At 43.0% G+C, this 13,056-nt stretch overlaps 2 protein-coding genes across 5 annotated transcripts in view; one reads left to right on the top strand and one right to left on the bottom strand.

Moving 5' to 3' along the window:
* Window positions 1-565, bottom strand: part of wwox (WW domain containing oxidoreductase) — a 155,682-nt gene extending 155,117 nt beyond the window's left edge. For all 4 annotated transcript variants that reach the window (XR_003777465.2, XM_013138927.3, XM_020040428.2 and 1 more), the window contains exon 1: window positions 350-565. Coding sequence is in view for 3 of the 4 variants with exons in the window: in XM_013138927.3 (XP_012994381.1) it covers window positions 350-456 (107 nt within the window). In the remaining variant the exon portion in view is untranslated. The remainder of the gene's footprint in view (window positions 1-349) is intronic.
* A 389-nt stretch (window positions 566-954) lies between these two features.
* The window catches only part of LOC105022230 (nuclear factor of activated T-cells 5), a 38,515-nt gene continuing 26,413 nt past the window's right edge, over window positions 955-13,056 (top strand). Inside the window, exons 1-2 of the mRNA XM_034288220.1 lie at window positions 955-1,283; window positions 12,855-12,989. Of these exons, the coding sequence (XP_034144111.1) occupies window positions 1,211-1,283; window positions 12,855-12,989 (208 nt within the window). The 5' untranslated portion in view covers window positions 955-1,210. The remainder of the gene's footprint in view (window positions 1,284-12,854; window positions 12,990-13,056) is intronic.

Below are 13,056 nucleotides of genomic sequence, written 5' to 3'. Positions count from 1 at the left end.
AACCTGCATCCCACTGCTGGGTTGCCTCTGAAGTTATGCAGGGTTGGTCCTAGTAGGATCCTGAATGGAACATCAGGTGGTTTCCAGAAGGAACCCGTTCCTCAGTTCTAAGAGGATTTTAATGCCCCATCGGCAATGATTTTGGGACAGTGACCTGTGTAGGTTGCCATGTTTCAAATAGGACTTTAAGCAGGTGACTGTTTTTGATCACGGGAGGCACTTATTAGGAGTGCAGAGCTGTTACACTGGAATGACTGCATCACAATAAGAGAGCCCTTGAAAGTGCTCCCATGACAAAAGGATCGAAATCCGTACTAAACACTATATTTCTTGTGGAACAATCTCTTACTTCGCATAGTAAACCCATCCATCCTTCGTAGATCTCTCTTCCCATCCTGGAGGCAGCTCATCTTCGCTGTCTGTGTCATCCATACCAGCATACTTTAAAGCTGCCATAATACAGTAATAGCAAAATCACGAATGACAGCTGAATGTATATTTTGCAAAAGCAACGACAATGAGAAATTCACGTTATTTTAATCCTTCATCAGCACTTCCGCATAAACACGGTGACGAATCACTTGTCTACGGAAGGGTTGCTTGGGTAATGAAGTCAGAGAGAAGTCATTGGCCATGTTCGAGAGAATCAAATGTAGACCACTGCCGACTGATCTACAAATCACCGTTTACTATAAATTAGGACTTGTTGTTATTTGTAGTCACATTTTATCCATGTGATACACTGGGGTTTTGATCCTGTTGAACATTACCATTCCGTTCCTTGGTTCATATGAAATAGCGTGCATAACTGTGAAAAGGGTAAAAATAATGCATAGATAATGTAAAATGGCACGTGTGTCATTCATGTATGGTAACAAAGTAACTAAATGTACTCTTCCAGCACTGCGTCTGCGCGGTGGGCATGAGAAAGGGGAGGGTTTTCGAGGGGGCTGAACCTCATTGCCTAGCTAGCATAGCAAGTGTATGAGTCTGGGCATCAAAGACAGCACAACAAACGTGTTTCGCGCTGATAAATGGTTGTCTGGGTCTATTAAACTTTGTTAGGACCTTCTTTTTATCAGACACAATATTGCCTGTTTGCAGTCATATTTTCTTAGTTTATTGCTTGCTAACGTCGTTGGCTGGCTGGATTTGTTCCGATCCAGAGAGAGTAGGGTGTCCGCTTCCCCTCCCTCCATGAAGTGCTGCGATGCCCTCTGATTTTATATCCCTCCTCAGCTCGGATCTCGACCTTAATTCTCCCAAATCCCTTTACTCAAAAGGTAAGATATATATAACTACGTGTTATAACACCTCTGCCTGTCGCTGGGTTGTATTTCCATGAGTTACGACTAAGCGCATATATATGTATATATAACGTGACTACCTAGCTAGATGGCTAACGTTCGCTAGCTCGCGAACGTTAGCTTAAAACTGTAGCGAGTTTGGCTTGATTAACAACGTAGCTCGCTAGCCAGCTACCCGTGGCTAGCTAACTAGTTAACTAACGTGTGCGTGTATAGAGTGGGTTCAAACTAGTTAGCAGCAGGAGGCGTGTGGTGTTGTTGTTTGCTTTTTACTCGGTGCACTCGTGGTTCGATCCTCATGACATAGGCGTGATATCTAAACGCTAGTTATTTATTTTGGTTTAAATTCCGTATGATTCTACCCACTCATCGATTGCGTGCTGAATATTTCTTCTTAGTCTTTTGCATCCGGTAAACGATATCTGATCTGTTTTGACATTCTTGGTCAACATCCCTCAGATTGTTGGGGAAAATATCAGAATTGGGCTGCCTGTCTAAACGCTGCCTAGAACAGTGCTGGCAGGAATGTGGGTGTTTAGCAGGTTAAAATCAGATTATCTCGTGAATAATTTCAATCTGGGAGAAGTGGGCTTTTCATTGTGAACTTGCAGTTCTTTTGTGTTTGAATTGTTCAAATTGTGTTTTTACGTATTACATTTTCTTTTAAACCTTCCGTTTTAGTTTGGATGTGTCATTTTGTTATGTGTATGTGCATATTATGCTGGTAGAATCTCCATTAGCCATGACATTGCTAGTTTGAAAGCAAGTGATTTTGATTAATAAGGCACACATCGGCACATAAATAACATAGTACATAATTTTCAGACGCACATCAGAAGATTATTATGAAAAATGTCAAAGGCCTGAATATCCCTTCGATCAAAGGTGTATGGCACCACTAAGACCCTGCCTAGATCAAGTCATGTGGCCAAAGGTTTTGTGATCTGACTTGGCAGAACGTGGTGGAAACTTAACATGGCACATCACTCTAAGAACACAGTCCCTACTAAAGCATAGTGGTGACAGTATTGTGTTATGGAGATGTCTCATTGTGAAGGTGAGAATAGATGGGACAATTAATAGAGCAAAATACAGAAATGTCCTTCTGCCCTCTGCAAGAAAGCTGAAACTGGGACTTTTTAGCATGACAACGGCCAGAAGCACACAGTCAAATCTATATTGTAAGGAATAAAATGTCCTTGGGTGACCCAGTTACAGTAGAGTCCTGACCTAAATCTAATCAAGAATGTGTGGCATGACTTAATGATTGCAGTCCATCAACACTACCAAAGAAACACAGTTTTGTAAAGAATGGTGTTCAAATATTGCCAAATCTAGATGTGGAATGTTGGTAGAGACCTATCCCACAATACTCGACAGCTGTACTTTCTGCCAAATGTGCTTCCACTAAGTATTAACTCAAGGTGGTTGAGACTTATCCAATTATGATTGTTCAGTTTTGCGTTTTCCGCTACATAATTATATTTCATTCCAAAAAAGTAGAATAGTAGTAACTCGAAGGCACTGCAACAAAAATAGTGTTCAAAGGGGCTGTAGTCCTCTATATAGATACCGTACAAAAAGTTTCTGTCTTAACATTAGAATTCATGAAAGCGAAATATCTTTTCCTTTGATTAAAATTGAGAAAGTCTAAAACAGTATTATGAATACAACAAAACAAACTGTTAAGGACCCTTTTACTGATAGTTATTTATGTTTACTTTTGCACAATTGATTTTACTTTGATCTGTAACTAAGGGGTATTTCCAAATGTTTTGTAATTTTCATGAGAATGCAGTGTAATGGAAGATCACAGAACACAAAGGTTCCAGGTTAACGGTTCATTGATCAAGGTTTTGTTTTTGAACTAAACCAGTTGTTACAAAATCCATAATAGAATGATCAAAACGTTGGGAACAGATTGACTGCCTTTGAAACGGCCAAAACTTTGGGAATGGAATGACTGTCTTTGAAATGGCCAAAACGGGAAAAGAGAGTTTTCACAACATGGGGTGATCGGACCCTTGTCACTGGCATACTGTTATGTTGTGAAAACAGTCAGGATAACCCCTCCCTTTCATTCTCCCTGTTTTCTCTCCAGTTAATTTCACGTCTCCCAGCTCTTAATGACACATCGCCATTAGTCCTCTTTCCATTTAGTGTAACCAGTGTCCACAACCTCTGAGCACTTTCCAACACTGAATGTACAGTACAGGGAGTGAGTGGAGGGAGAAGCTGTGAGTTATTTATTTGTTTGCAAGGTTACGTGACGGACAGTAGTTAACATTGTTACTTTCATCCCACTCCTCTGTCCTGTAACTTCTTATATTTGAAACATTTGCTGTCATTTATTCACTGGAACCAACTAAACACAACCCTGAAACCAAAATACATTTTGAGTCTGTTATTTTACTTTTTTGTCTTAATCACATTTAATACATCTGCAAAACACAGGCAGATTTTTTGTTGGAGGTAGTCCTGTGAACCAGTTTTTTTTCCTTTGTTCTAGAGTACTGACTGCTGCATATTAGTTTAATTAGAATCCAGGTTAAAAAATATATATATATATCTTTAGAGCGCTTTGTAAATGGAGACTTTAAAGCGAATTCACCCTCTGACTATGGAGAGAGTCTTTTGTGAGAATCCAGGTAAGCAGAAAAACCAAGTTGTATTGGACAGGGATGACCGGGTGGGCTGTGGGTAGTGACAGCAGCAGTCATCTGACAGATACCAGATCTGAAACACAACCAGGTGAAGTTCAGACACGGAGCATTTCTTATTTCCAAAGAGATAAGCCTACCTCGGTGTCCACACTGCTAAAAAAAATTAAAGGAGCACTTAAATCACACATCGGGTCTCGATGAAGGATCAAAATCTTTGCTGTACATTGTGTAATTAATTGAGAACAAAAAGACACAACATTTAGGGTTGCACGATATTGGAAATAACTGACATTGCGAAATTTTGTTTTTCTGCAATATATTTTGCTATTTGAAAAAATACAGAATGTCTTCAGAAAGAGCTTTGGCTATCATTTTCCCCCCGGCCCATCCTCTACAATAAAAAATATGAAACTCTTGAACATTTTTATATTTAAGAACAGGTTGCTAGGTAATAATATGTAACAGTAATAGTAATAGCAACAGTAGTAAAATAGAATGCGCAATTGGGCATAATTTACCAACTGCAAGATGCAGTCTGCGGCCAAAGCACTGCAATTTGGTCCACTTGTTCAGGTGCAGCCTTCACCATGTTCGCGGCATTGTCTGTTGTAATACAGACTAGACGACTCTCATCTAGGCCCCAAACAGCTAAAGCTTCTCTCATCCCTGTTGCGATGTTTTCACTTGTATGATCCTCTGGGAAAAAATGCAGTTTGCAAACAGCGACTTTTCAGGTGGAAGTCCTCAATAATAAAGTGTACGGTCAGACTTATGTAGGGCTCCGTTGTCCGGCTGGTCCACAAGTCTGTTGTTGCTGTACAATATTTCACTTGTGACAGCTCTTTTTCAACTTCTGCCTTGCATTTCTCGTACAGCTCTGGGATGGCAACTTGAGAAAAATAGTTGCGTGATGGCATTACATACCGCTAATGTTTTTAAAACCGTCTTTGGTAATCATGTTAATTGGTACCATGTCTTTGTCGACGTGAAATGTTATTGAATCTGTGATTTCTCGTATGGTGTAATACTGGCAAATGCATCCGAAATAGATTTTTGCTTTGTACGGCATTGTAAGGCACTCTCGACAAAGTATCTGTTTTTGGTCCTCATCATCCTGTCTGTAGCTGAAATGTTTCCATGTAATTGACAATGCATTTCTTTTTGCAACGAAATTCTCCATTTCTGTCTTTTTTTGCCAGTTCCTCGCTCATCATTTCTTCACGCTCAAGCAGAGCCTGCATGCCAACCACTTGCTGCAACTCTGTGTTTAAAATAATAATAATAAACTGTGTATGCAATAAACCATAAATCTGAGTTAATTACCTTATATCAGACGGATAGAATGCTAGTTTAACATTTAAAATATATCAGTCTACATACAGTGGTTCCCAACTACGGTCCTCAAGTACCCCCAACAGTACACATTTTCATTGTAGCCCCAGCCAAGCACAGCTGATTCAACTTGTCAACTAATTATCAGGCTCTCATTGAGTTGAATTGGGTATGCTTGTCCAGGGCTACAACAAAAATGTGTACTGTTGGGGGTACTCGAGGACCGGAGTTGGGAACCACTGGTCTACAATATACACGTTTACCTTACTAAATCGCACGTTCTGCCATGTGACTATTGCGGATGCGTACCTCGCCATGTCGATGCTGAAACGATATATCGTGCAGCCCTAATAACGGTCAATGGAAAAACAATCACCAACCGATAAGGGGCTGGATTCAAAACCGAAAATCTGAGTAAATAATTGAAATCGTAGGCTGTTCCAACTTGTGTGAATTTCATCACAGCTACTCATAATGTGACTCCGCAATGTGCATGGCCCCCACATGCCTGTGTGCACATCCAACAACGTCTGGGCATGCTCCTGATCTCCTCCCAGACCTGGATCAGGGCATCAGGGAGCTCCTGGACAGTCTGGTGCTACTTTGCAGTGTCTGATGCACCGATACATAAGGTCCCAGAGGTTCTCAATTGGATTCAGATCTGGGGAATGTGAAGGCCAGTCAATGGCATCAATGCCTTCGACATCCAGCAACTGCCTACACACTCTGGCCACATGAGGCCAGGCATTGTCCTGCACCAGGAGGAACCCAGGGCCCACTGCACCAGCGTAAGGTCTGACGATGGGTCTGAGGATTTCATCCCGGTACCTAACAGCAGTCAGGGTACCGTTGGCTAGCACGTGGAGGTCTGTGCGACCCTCCAAGGATATGCCTCCCCAGACCATCACTGACCCACCTCCAAACCAGTCATGCTGGATTATGTTGCATGCAGCATAAGGTTCACCACGCCGTCTCCAGACCTTCAGGTCTGTCATGTGCTCAGTGTGAACCTGAAGAGAACGTTGCGCCAATGGCGGACCTGCCAATTCTAGTATTCTCTGGCAAATGCCAATCGAGCTGCACGGTGCTGTGAGCACAGCTCCCACTTGAGGATGTTGGGCCCTCATGCCATCCTCATGGAGTCTGTTTCTGACAGTTTGGTCTGACACATGGACACCAGTAGCCCACTGTAGGTAATTTGTAGGGCTCTGGCAGTGCTCCTCCTGTTCCTCCTCACACAAAGGAGCAGATACCAGTACTGCTGCTGGGTTGATGCCCTTTACAGCCCGGTCCAGCTCTCCTCGTGTAGCAGCCCGTCTCCTGGTATCTCCTCCATGCTCTTGAGACTGTACTGAGACACAGCAAACCTTCCGATGGCATGTATGGATGTGCCTTCCTGGAGGGGCTGGACTGCCTGTGCAACCTGAATGGGCTGCAGGTACCGCCTCATGCTACCAGTAGTGACAAGGACACTAGCAAAACACAAAACTAGAGAAAAATCTGTCAGGAAGGATAAGGAGAGAGCAATTGTATGTGGCCACCACCTGCAAAACTATTCCCTTCTTTGGGGTTGTCTTGCTGTTTCCTCTCCAGTGCACTTTTATTGCACGAAAACTGGTGCCATTGATTCACAGTCGCTTATACTTTCTAACTGGACAGATTGATATCCCTGAAGTTTAACTTGGTGTTATACTGTGGTGATTTCATGTTCCCTTAATTTTTTTGAGCAGTGTATTTCAGACATGCACAAACTAATGCAGTTAAAATAAATAATGTGGCCAGACAGACTCTCCCTGGTCCCCTGTGAAACTATTGCAGCATTATAACTGGTGACTGACAAAGGGTCAGTGACCTGTGAGGTCATTCTGGTACCGTCATGGTTATCTGGTGTTGATCCACTTTACCTAGTATAGTTCAATAACCAAAACAGATTTTATTTTTCAAACACGCTGTGTCATCATACCTTAGACCTTATTCAATCAGCTGACATCTTTTTGTATTATTTCTAAGTAGGTATTATAAAGTTTTGCGAGGAAATTCTTGCATTACATCATAGCTCTCTTACATAATGAGACCTTTCAGTTAACATGTATGTATTTGGCAATACTATAATTGTCAATTTGTCCCAATAAGTAACATAACCATTTCCTAAATGACCATGTCAGAACATCAGGAAATTTGTCTGAATTTAGAAAACGCTTCTGTGACTGAATCGACAGCAAACATTGTACCGCCAAATAAAGGTTAATTGAAAAGTATTGTGCTATGCATTTGACTAGCCAATGTGTATTTCCTGCATGGAAACATTCACATATCAGCCTCAGCTGTAACAATGTGTAGTTAGCTAGTATCTATAAATAGAACTTCAGCGGCTGAAGGAGAGTCAGTGACGGTAATCCAATAGCGATATAGTCCTGCAAAGCCAAAGTAGATAAATTCCAATAATCCCGAGACAGCACAAGACATGGGGAACACTCAACAAACTAGCAGTCAGACAGAAATAACCAGGTATGTGGAAATAATCCCAAAATGGCACAAATCCGCTAACGCATTTAGAAAATAGAAAAAATAAGATTAAAACTTGTCTTGGCTATATCTTCTGTTGAAGGCTAGCTAGATCGTTATATCTTTGCTGTCACTGGCAATGCTAGCCTGCTTGGCCAGCTGATATGTGGGTGCTGACCAAGTGAAGGCTGGCACAAAGCTGCTCTTGTGACTCCTTCAGTCCAGTTGTTTTCTAGTGACAGAGAGCCTACTGGTGTCAAATGTGTCTGCCGTGCACTTCTCACAACAACAAACGTCAACAATGCATTATTTCCACTGCATTACCTTGATGTTGGCCGTTTGCTAGTGGTTTAGGACCTCTCGTGTTGACTTGCCTGGACGTCTGGACCAAGTAATGTTAACGAGCAATGCCAGTGAGCTATGCTTTCATCTCCTGTAGGCATAGGTTGGCCAAACGCAATTAACTAGTTTTTTTTTATTTTTTTATTTTGTCTCTTTCCACACAGTCCACAGATGCTCTGTGATCCCCTACCTGTCTACTGGCATAATGATTCAGACACATCTGTCCACGCTCTGAATGGTGTGCACTAATGAACCAGTGTATCAGTGGCCCTACCATGTCTACAGGAGCTGGCCATATGATCCTGCTTTCTAACATGATGGGGAAGGCCTAGTCTACTCATATGTCTGTAACTGACTGAGTAAAGCACAGTTGTTGTTTCATGGACGCTTCTAATGAACATGTCAAGTGGTTTACTCTGGGTCCATAGGCTGTTTACGTATTATTATTTAATGAGTGGATCTGGGCTATGCTGCCCATGACCTGGGCAGACCCTTGTATTTTAATGGATCTCCAGAGACAGGCGGAGCCAGGTTTGTGGTAACATCATAATTGTAGCATCAAGTCACCAGGTCCGCTCCGCATGGAGAGATTGTCCAATGGCGTAGCAGTTTGCGATTGAAACGTGTTACCTCAATTCAGTTTTGTTTCAAAAAGTAAAATATTTTACCAACAGAGCAAATTATATTTTAGTCTTAATGCCAAACAAAATGTGGTTATTTTACACACACACACACATACACAGTTGGTGTTTACATACAGAAACATGCTTAAATGTGCTAGCACTGCCCTATAGTATATCAAAATTTTTTACTTTGCTTTCCTTTCCTAGGTTCTGCCCACTCTGCTTCACTAGCCTCCTGTTGGAAACAGGGTTGCGGGCCATCTTTATTTAGTTCTGTAAATCTTTGGTATGGCTTTTTACCTTGAGTTAATCTTGTAGAACTAGACCTCTATATATGACAATTTCACACAAGCTGGAGCTGTCCAATCTGGCCTCCCAACTAACCTGTGGAGTTGAAGAGGCATGTTAGAAGGCTGTGTATTGCTTTGACTGGTGCAGTGGATTGTTGGTGGGATGGTAGTTGGAACAGTGGTTTGTGTCATCAAAGCAAATGGACAGCCGACTGGGACTAATACAGTCCTGACCGTTGCCTTGGGACAGGTTCAAAGCTAGTGTAATGGGAGCCGTGTGTAGCCAGCCTACATTGCATAAGTATGTGGTGAGGTAATCGGATTGTAATGCTCAGAAGTATGTCAGGCTTGGCTGACATGTAGGACTAGGCCCAGGGGTCTGCACCCTTTACGCCTGGAAGAGCCTTTGAAAATATTTATATAGTGTTGAGGGAGATGCATAATGTTGTTTTAGACCTTTCCAACTGCATTAGTGGCACTATCTGATAATCAGCACTGTGGATGAATGTCAGATCAAATGTCCACTAAATCTGATGGTCACAGAGCCGACTGGACACAGCTGTTGTCTGGGAAGTTTGAGGCAGATTAGAATACCACACGAGTTGTTTTTTTTAAACACACTTTCCATCAATGGTAATGACAATTTCTCTTATGATTAAATCCCCACATCACTCCCCTCAAAATATAATGAACCAACAGGTTGTCCATTTAAATGTAAGTTTTTCGGATTTCAACTTAAATGCTGTCAACAAATAAATAACGGTTTTGTATTAGTTGTTGCAGTCATGTCTAAGTCAGTGCAAGTGTGCAACTGGAATTCTGGGGCCAAAAATACTCTTAAGTCTGCAAGATCTGATTAATAGAGTAACATTGGCCCAATGGACTAAGATGGACACAGTAGGACTTTGTCTCACTCTTGATGCTTTCCTCTTTTAAAATATGTAAAGAGACACCAAGCAGTGTCTTAATGATTTTTGTGTGTGTTGTGTATCTATGTTTTGGTTTGTGATAAAAGATGAGTGAGTGACAGTACATGTAGTGGCTTCATATTTTTTTTGTGTAGCTCCAGTTCTTGGAATACATTCATATCACAAATAAAAACATTTCAGTATTCACACAATCAGTTATCTTAGGATTAAGTACTAACCAAAATAAGCATCTATCTAACTGAGGTGAAATGCTACATTTCCGTAAAAGTACATAACCCCAAACCATCACAATGTACTATATGGATAACATTTATTTGGGTTGTACAAATTACTTGATCTGAAATTTTGAAATGGACAGCACAGCTTTGCGCTCATTAGGCTATATGCTGAAAGAAAATTAGCTGAGGAGCTCAAACACAAGATATAACCACAACTCCATTACCACATTAAGCCAGTAGAGGTCCCTGCTGCACAAATAAAATGCAAACAAAACAAACAATTCTATTCCTGTTACACAAGTACATGAAAAATTAACTATAACTGGGTTCAGACAACTTCTGCCGTTCAGTTTTCCAGTTGGTCTGGGAATCTCTCATTTGGTTTAACCCACCGCTGCATCCCATGCGTTCTGTAGCCTACCATCCCATGTGTTCTGTAGCCTACCATCCCATGCGTTCTGTTGCCTACCATCCCATGCGTTCTGTAGCCTACCATCCCATGCGTTCTGTAGCCTACCATCCCATGCGTTCTGTAGCCTACCATCCCATGCGTTCTGTAGCCTACCATCCCATGTGTTCTGTAGCCTACCATCCCATGTGTTCTGTAGCCTACCATCCCATGCGTTCTGTAGCCTACCATCCCATGCGTTCTGTAGCCTACCATCCCATGCGTTCTGTAGCCTACCATCCCATGCGTTCTGTAGCCTACCATCCCATGCGTTCTGTAGCCTACCATCCCATGCGTTCTGTAGCCTACCATCCCATGCGTTCTGTAGCCTACCATCCCATGCGTTCTGTAGCCTACCATCCCATGCGTTCTGTAGCCTACCATCCCATGCGTTCTGTAGCCTACCATCCCATGCGTTCTGTTGCCTACCATCCCATGCGTTCTGTAGCCTACCATCCCATGCGTTCTGTAGCCTACCATCCCATGCGTTCTGTAGCCTACCATCCCATGCGTTCTGTAGCCTACCATCCCATGCGTTCTGTAGCCTACCATGCGATAAGTGTTGTGGTGAGAGATTCCGTTTTGGAAGACTGTTTACTTACAATGAAACAACATTAGGGTAATTCCATCACACCCTGCTCAGCGGTGTGGTCAAATGAAGCCCCTCATCTTGTGCATGGGTGAATGTTTGGGTGGTAGACTCTGGTCAGAAGATATCCAAGGAAATTGAGCAGTATGCAAAGCTCTAAATGTGATCTTGAGAAACATTACACTGCGTATGGGAGGGGGGGGAAATGTGGTTGAAGAACAACATCCAGGGATCTGCTGGCCTCTCTAAGATCAGTGTTCATGACTCAGAAAGACACTTTGCAAAAATGGGATTGCAGAGTAGCAAGGCAAAATCCTTTGCTCATTAAGACAAACATTTATTTACCCCAAAATTGCTTGACCAAAAATGCACCTTGATCATCCTTAAGTGGGCCTGGAACTCAAACTGTTCTATTTACAAATGTGTCAAAACGATCTGACAGGTAATGCTTAAGAAAACATGTCACTGCAGTGAAGGAGTTCTCCATGGAGGATTGGACCAGAATTCCTCCACTTTGAGGCTCATCAGTAACTACAGTGAATGATGGCGGTTGTTGCTGCTTACAGTGGCGTAACCAGTAATCAAGTGTAAGGGGGACGTTTTCACAAGGGGGTATTAGGTGTTGTGTAATTTAAATAAATTACATTGGTGTCATTTGTTTGTTCCGTCAGGTTTAAATCTTTTGGTTTTGGTTAAAAGACAGCGGAAAGCAAATCTTAACTGTATTTGAACATTTTATTTAGAGCCTGTTTGAGTATAATGAGTGGCATGTTGTCTGTACCATGTGGTTGATCTGGTCTAAAATGGCCACAGTCTTTTTTTTACATGAGACTCCGTGAGTGACAGAGGAGGTGTAGGTGAGATGAGCGGGTGAGATAAGCGGGTGAGAAGGTCAGGAGACTGGGTGCCAGACCATCCAGTCCCACACGCTGCCTTGACCTGGCCGTGTTTAGTGTGACTCACGCCACACTGAGGTCACGCGAGGTCGTCATCTCTTCTGCCGCATCAGTATTCACACAGCCTCACTCTCCCACCCATCCCAACACTGGAGCAGAGGCACGCGCTGAGGGGACTGGGCGACCGTCCGTACCGTACCAGGCTCCTCCAACAGAGACCATGGACGTGGTGATGTCACAGAAACTGCTTTAGGCGGCTGAGCCTAATCTAGGTCAGGTAGTCAGGGGATTATGTTAACTGATCGTCAGTACAGTTAGGATGTGTTTTTGGCGGCCTCCGCTCGCTGAGCGACTGTGAACAGTCCTGTTCTGTGTGTAGGCCGGCTGTGGTGAATGTGACTGAGTGGGTGGATGTCTGTGACTAGCAGATGGGCTGACATCACGGAGCCTGAGATCATGTGTCTGTCAGTCTCGCTTGGCTGCTGGGCTTGACTTATGACAGGCAGATCAAATGACTGCTCGCAAGGTACATATGTTGCTTGGAAACCCGGCATATCCACGGCAGGTGTCTGTGTCAGGGTGTCTATGGCCGTATTTTATTTTATTTTTGGCAACTGAACTCCCCCGTGTCTTGGCTGACATTTGTGGTGGTGTTTGGTGCACGAACAAACCCCTAAATTTCTCTACTCTTCGTCATTGTCTTCCTCTCCAGAGTCTGTGTATGATCTCCTCCCTAAGGAGCTCCAGCTGCAGCAGTCCTCTTCCTCCTCCCAGGCAGACCCGCCCACCATGAGTCAGACGAGTGGGGGAGAGGCGGGACCGCCCCCTTCTGCAGCCCTGGCTTCAGGTAAGCCATGCCCTCTCACCCGTCACCTAGATGTTTAGACTGACTGTAGATCATCCATGGCTCTTCC

This window comes from Esox lucius, chromosome 19 (assembly GCF_011004845.1).
Source record: "Esox lucius isolate fEsoLuc1 chromosome 19, fEsoLuc1.pri, whole genome shotgun sequence".
Classification (NCBI taxonomy): domain Eukaryota; kingdom Metazoa; phylum Chordata; class Actinopteri; order Esociformes; family Esocidae; genus Esox; species Esox lucius.
This window is presented reverse-complemented; position numbering and strand designations above follow the sequence as displayed.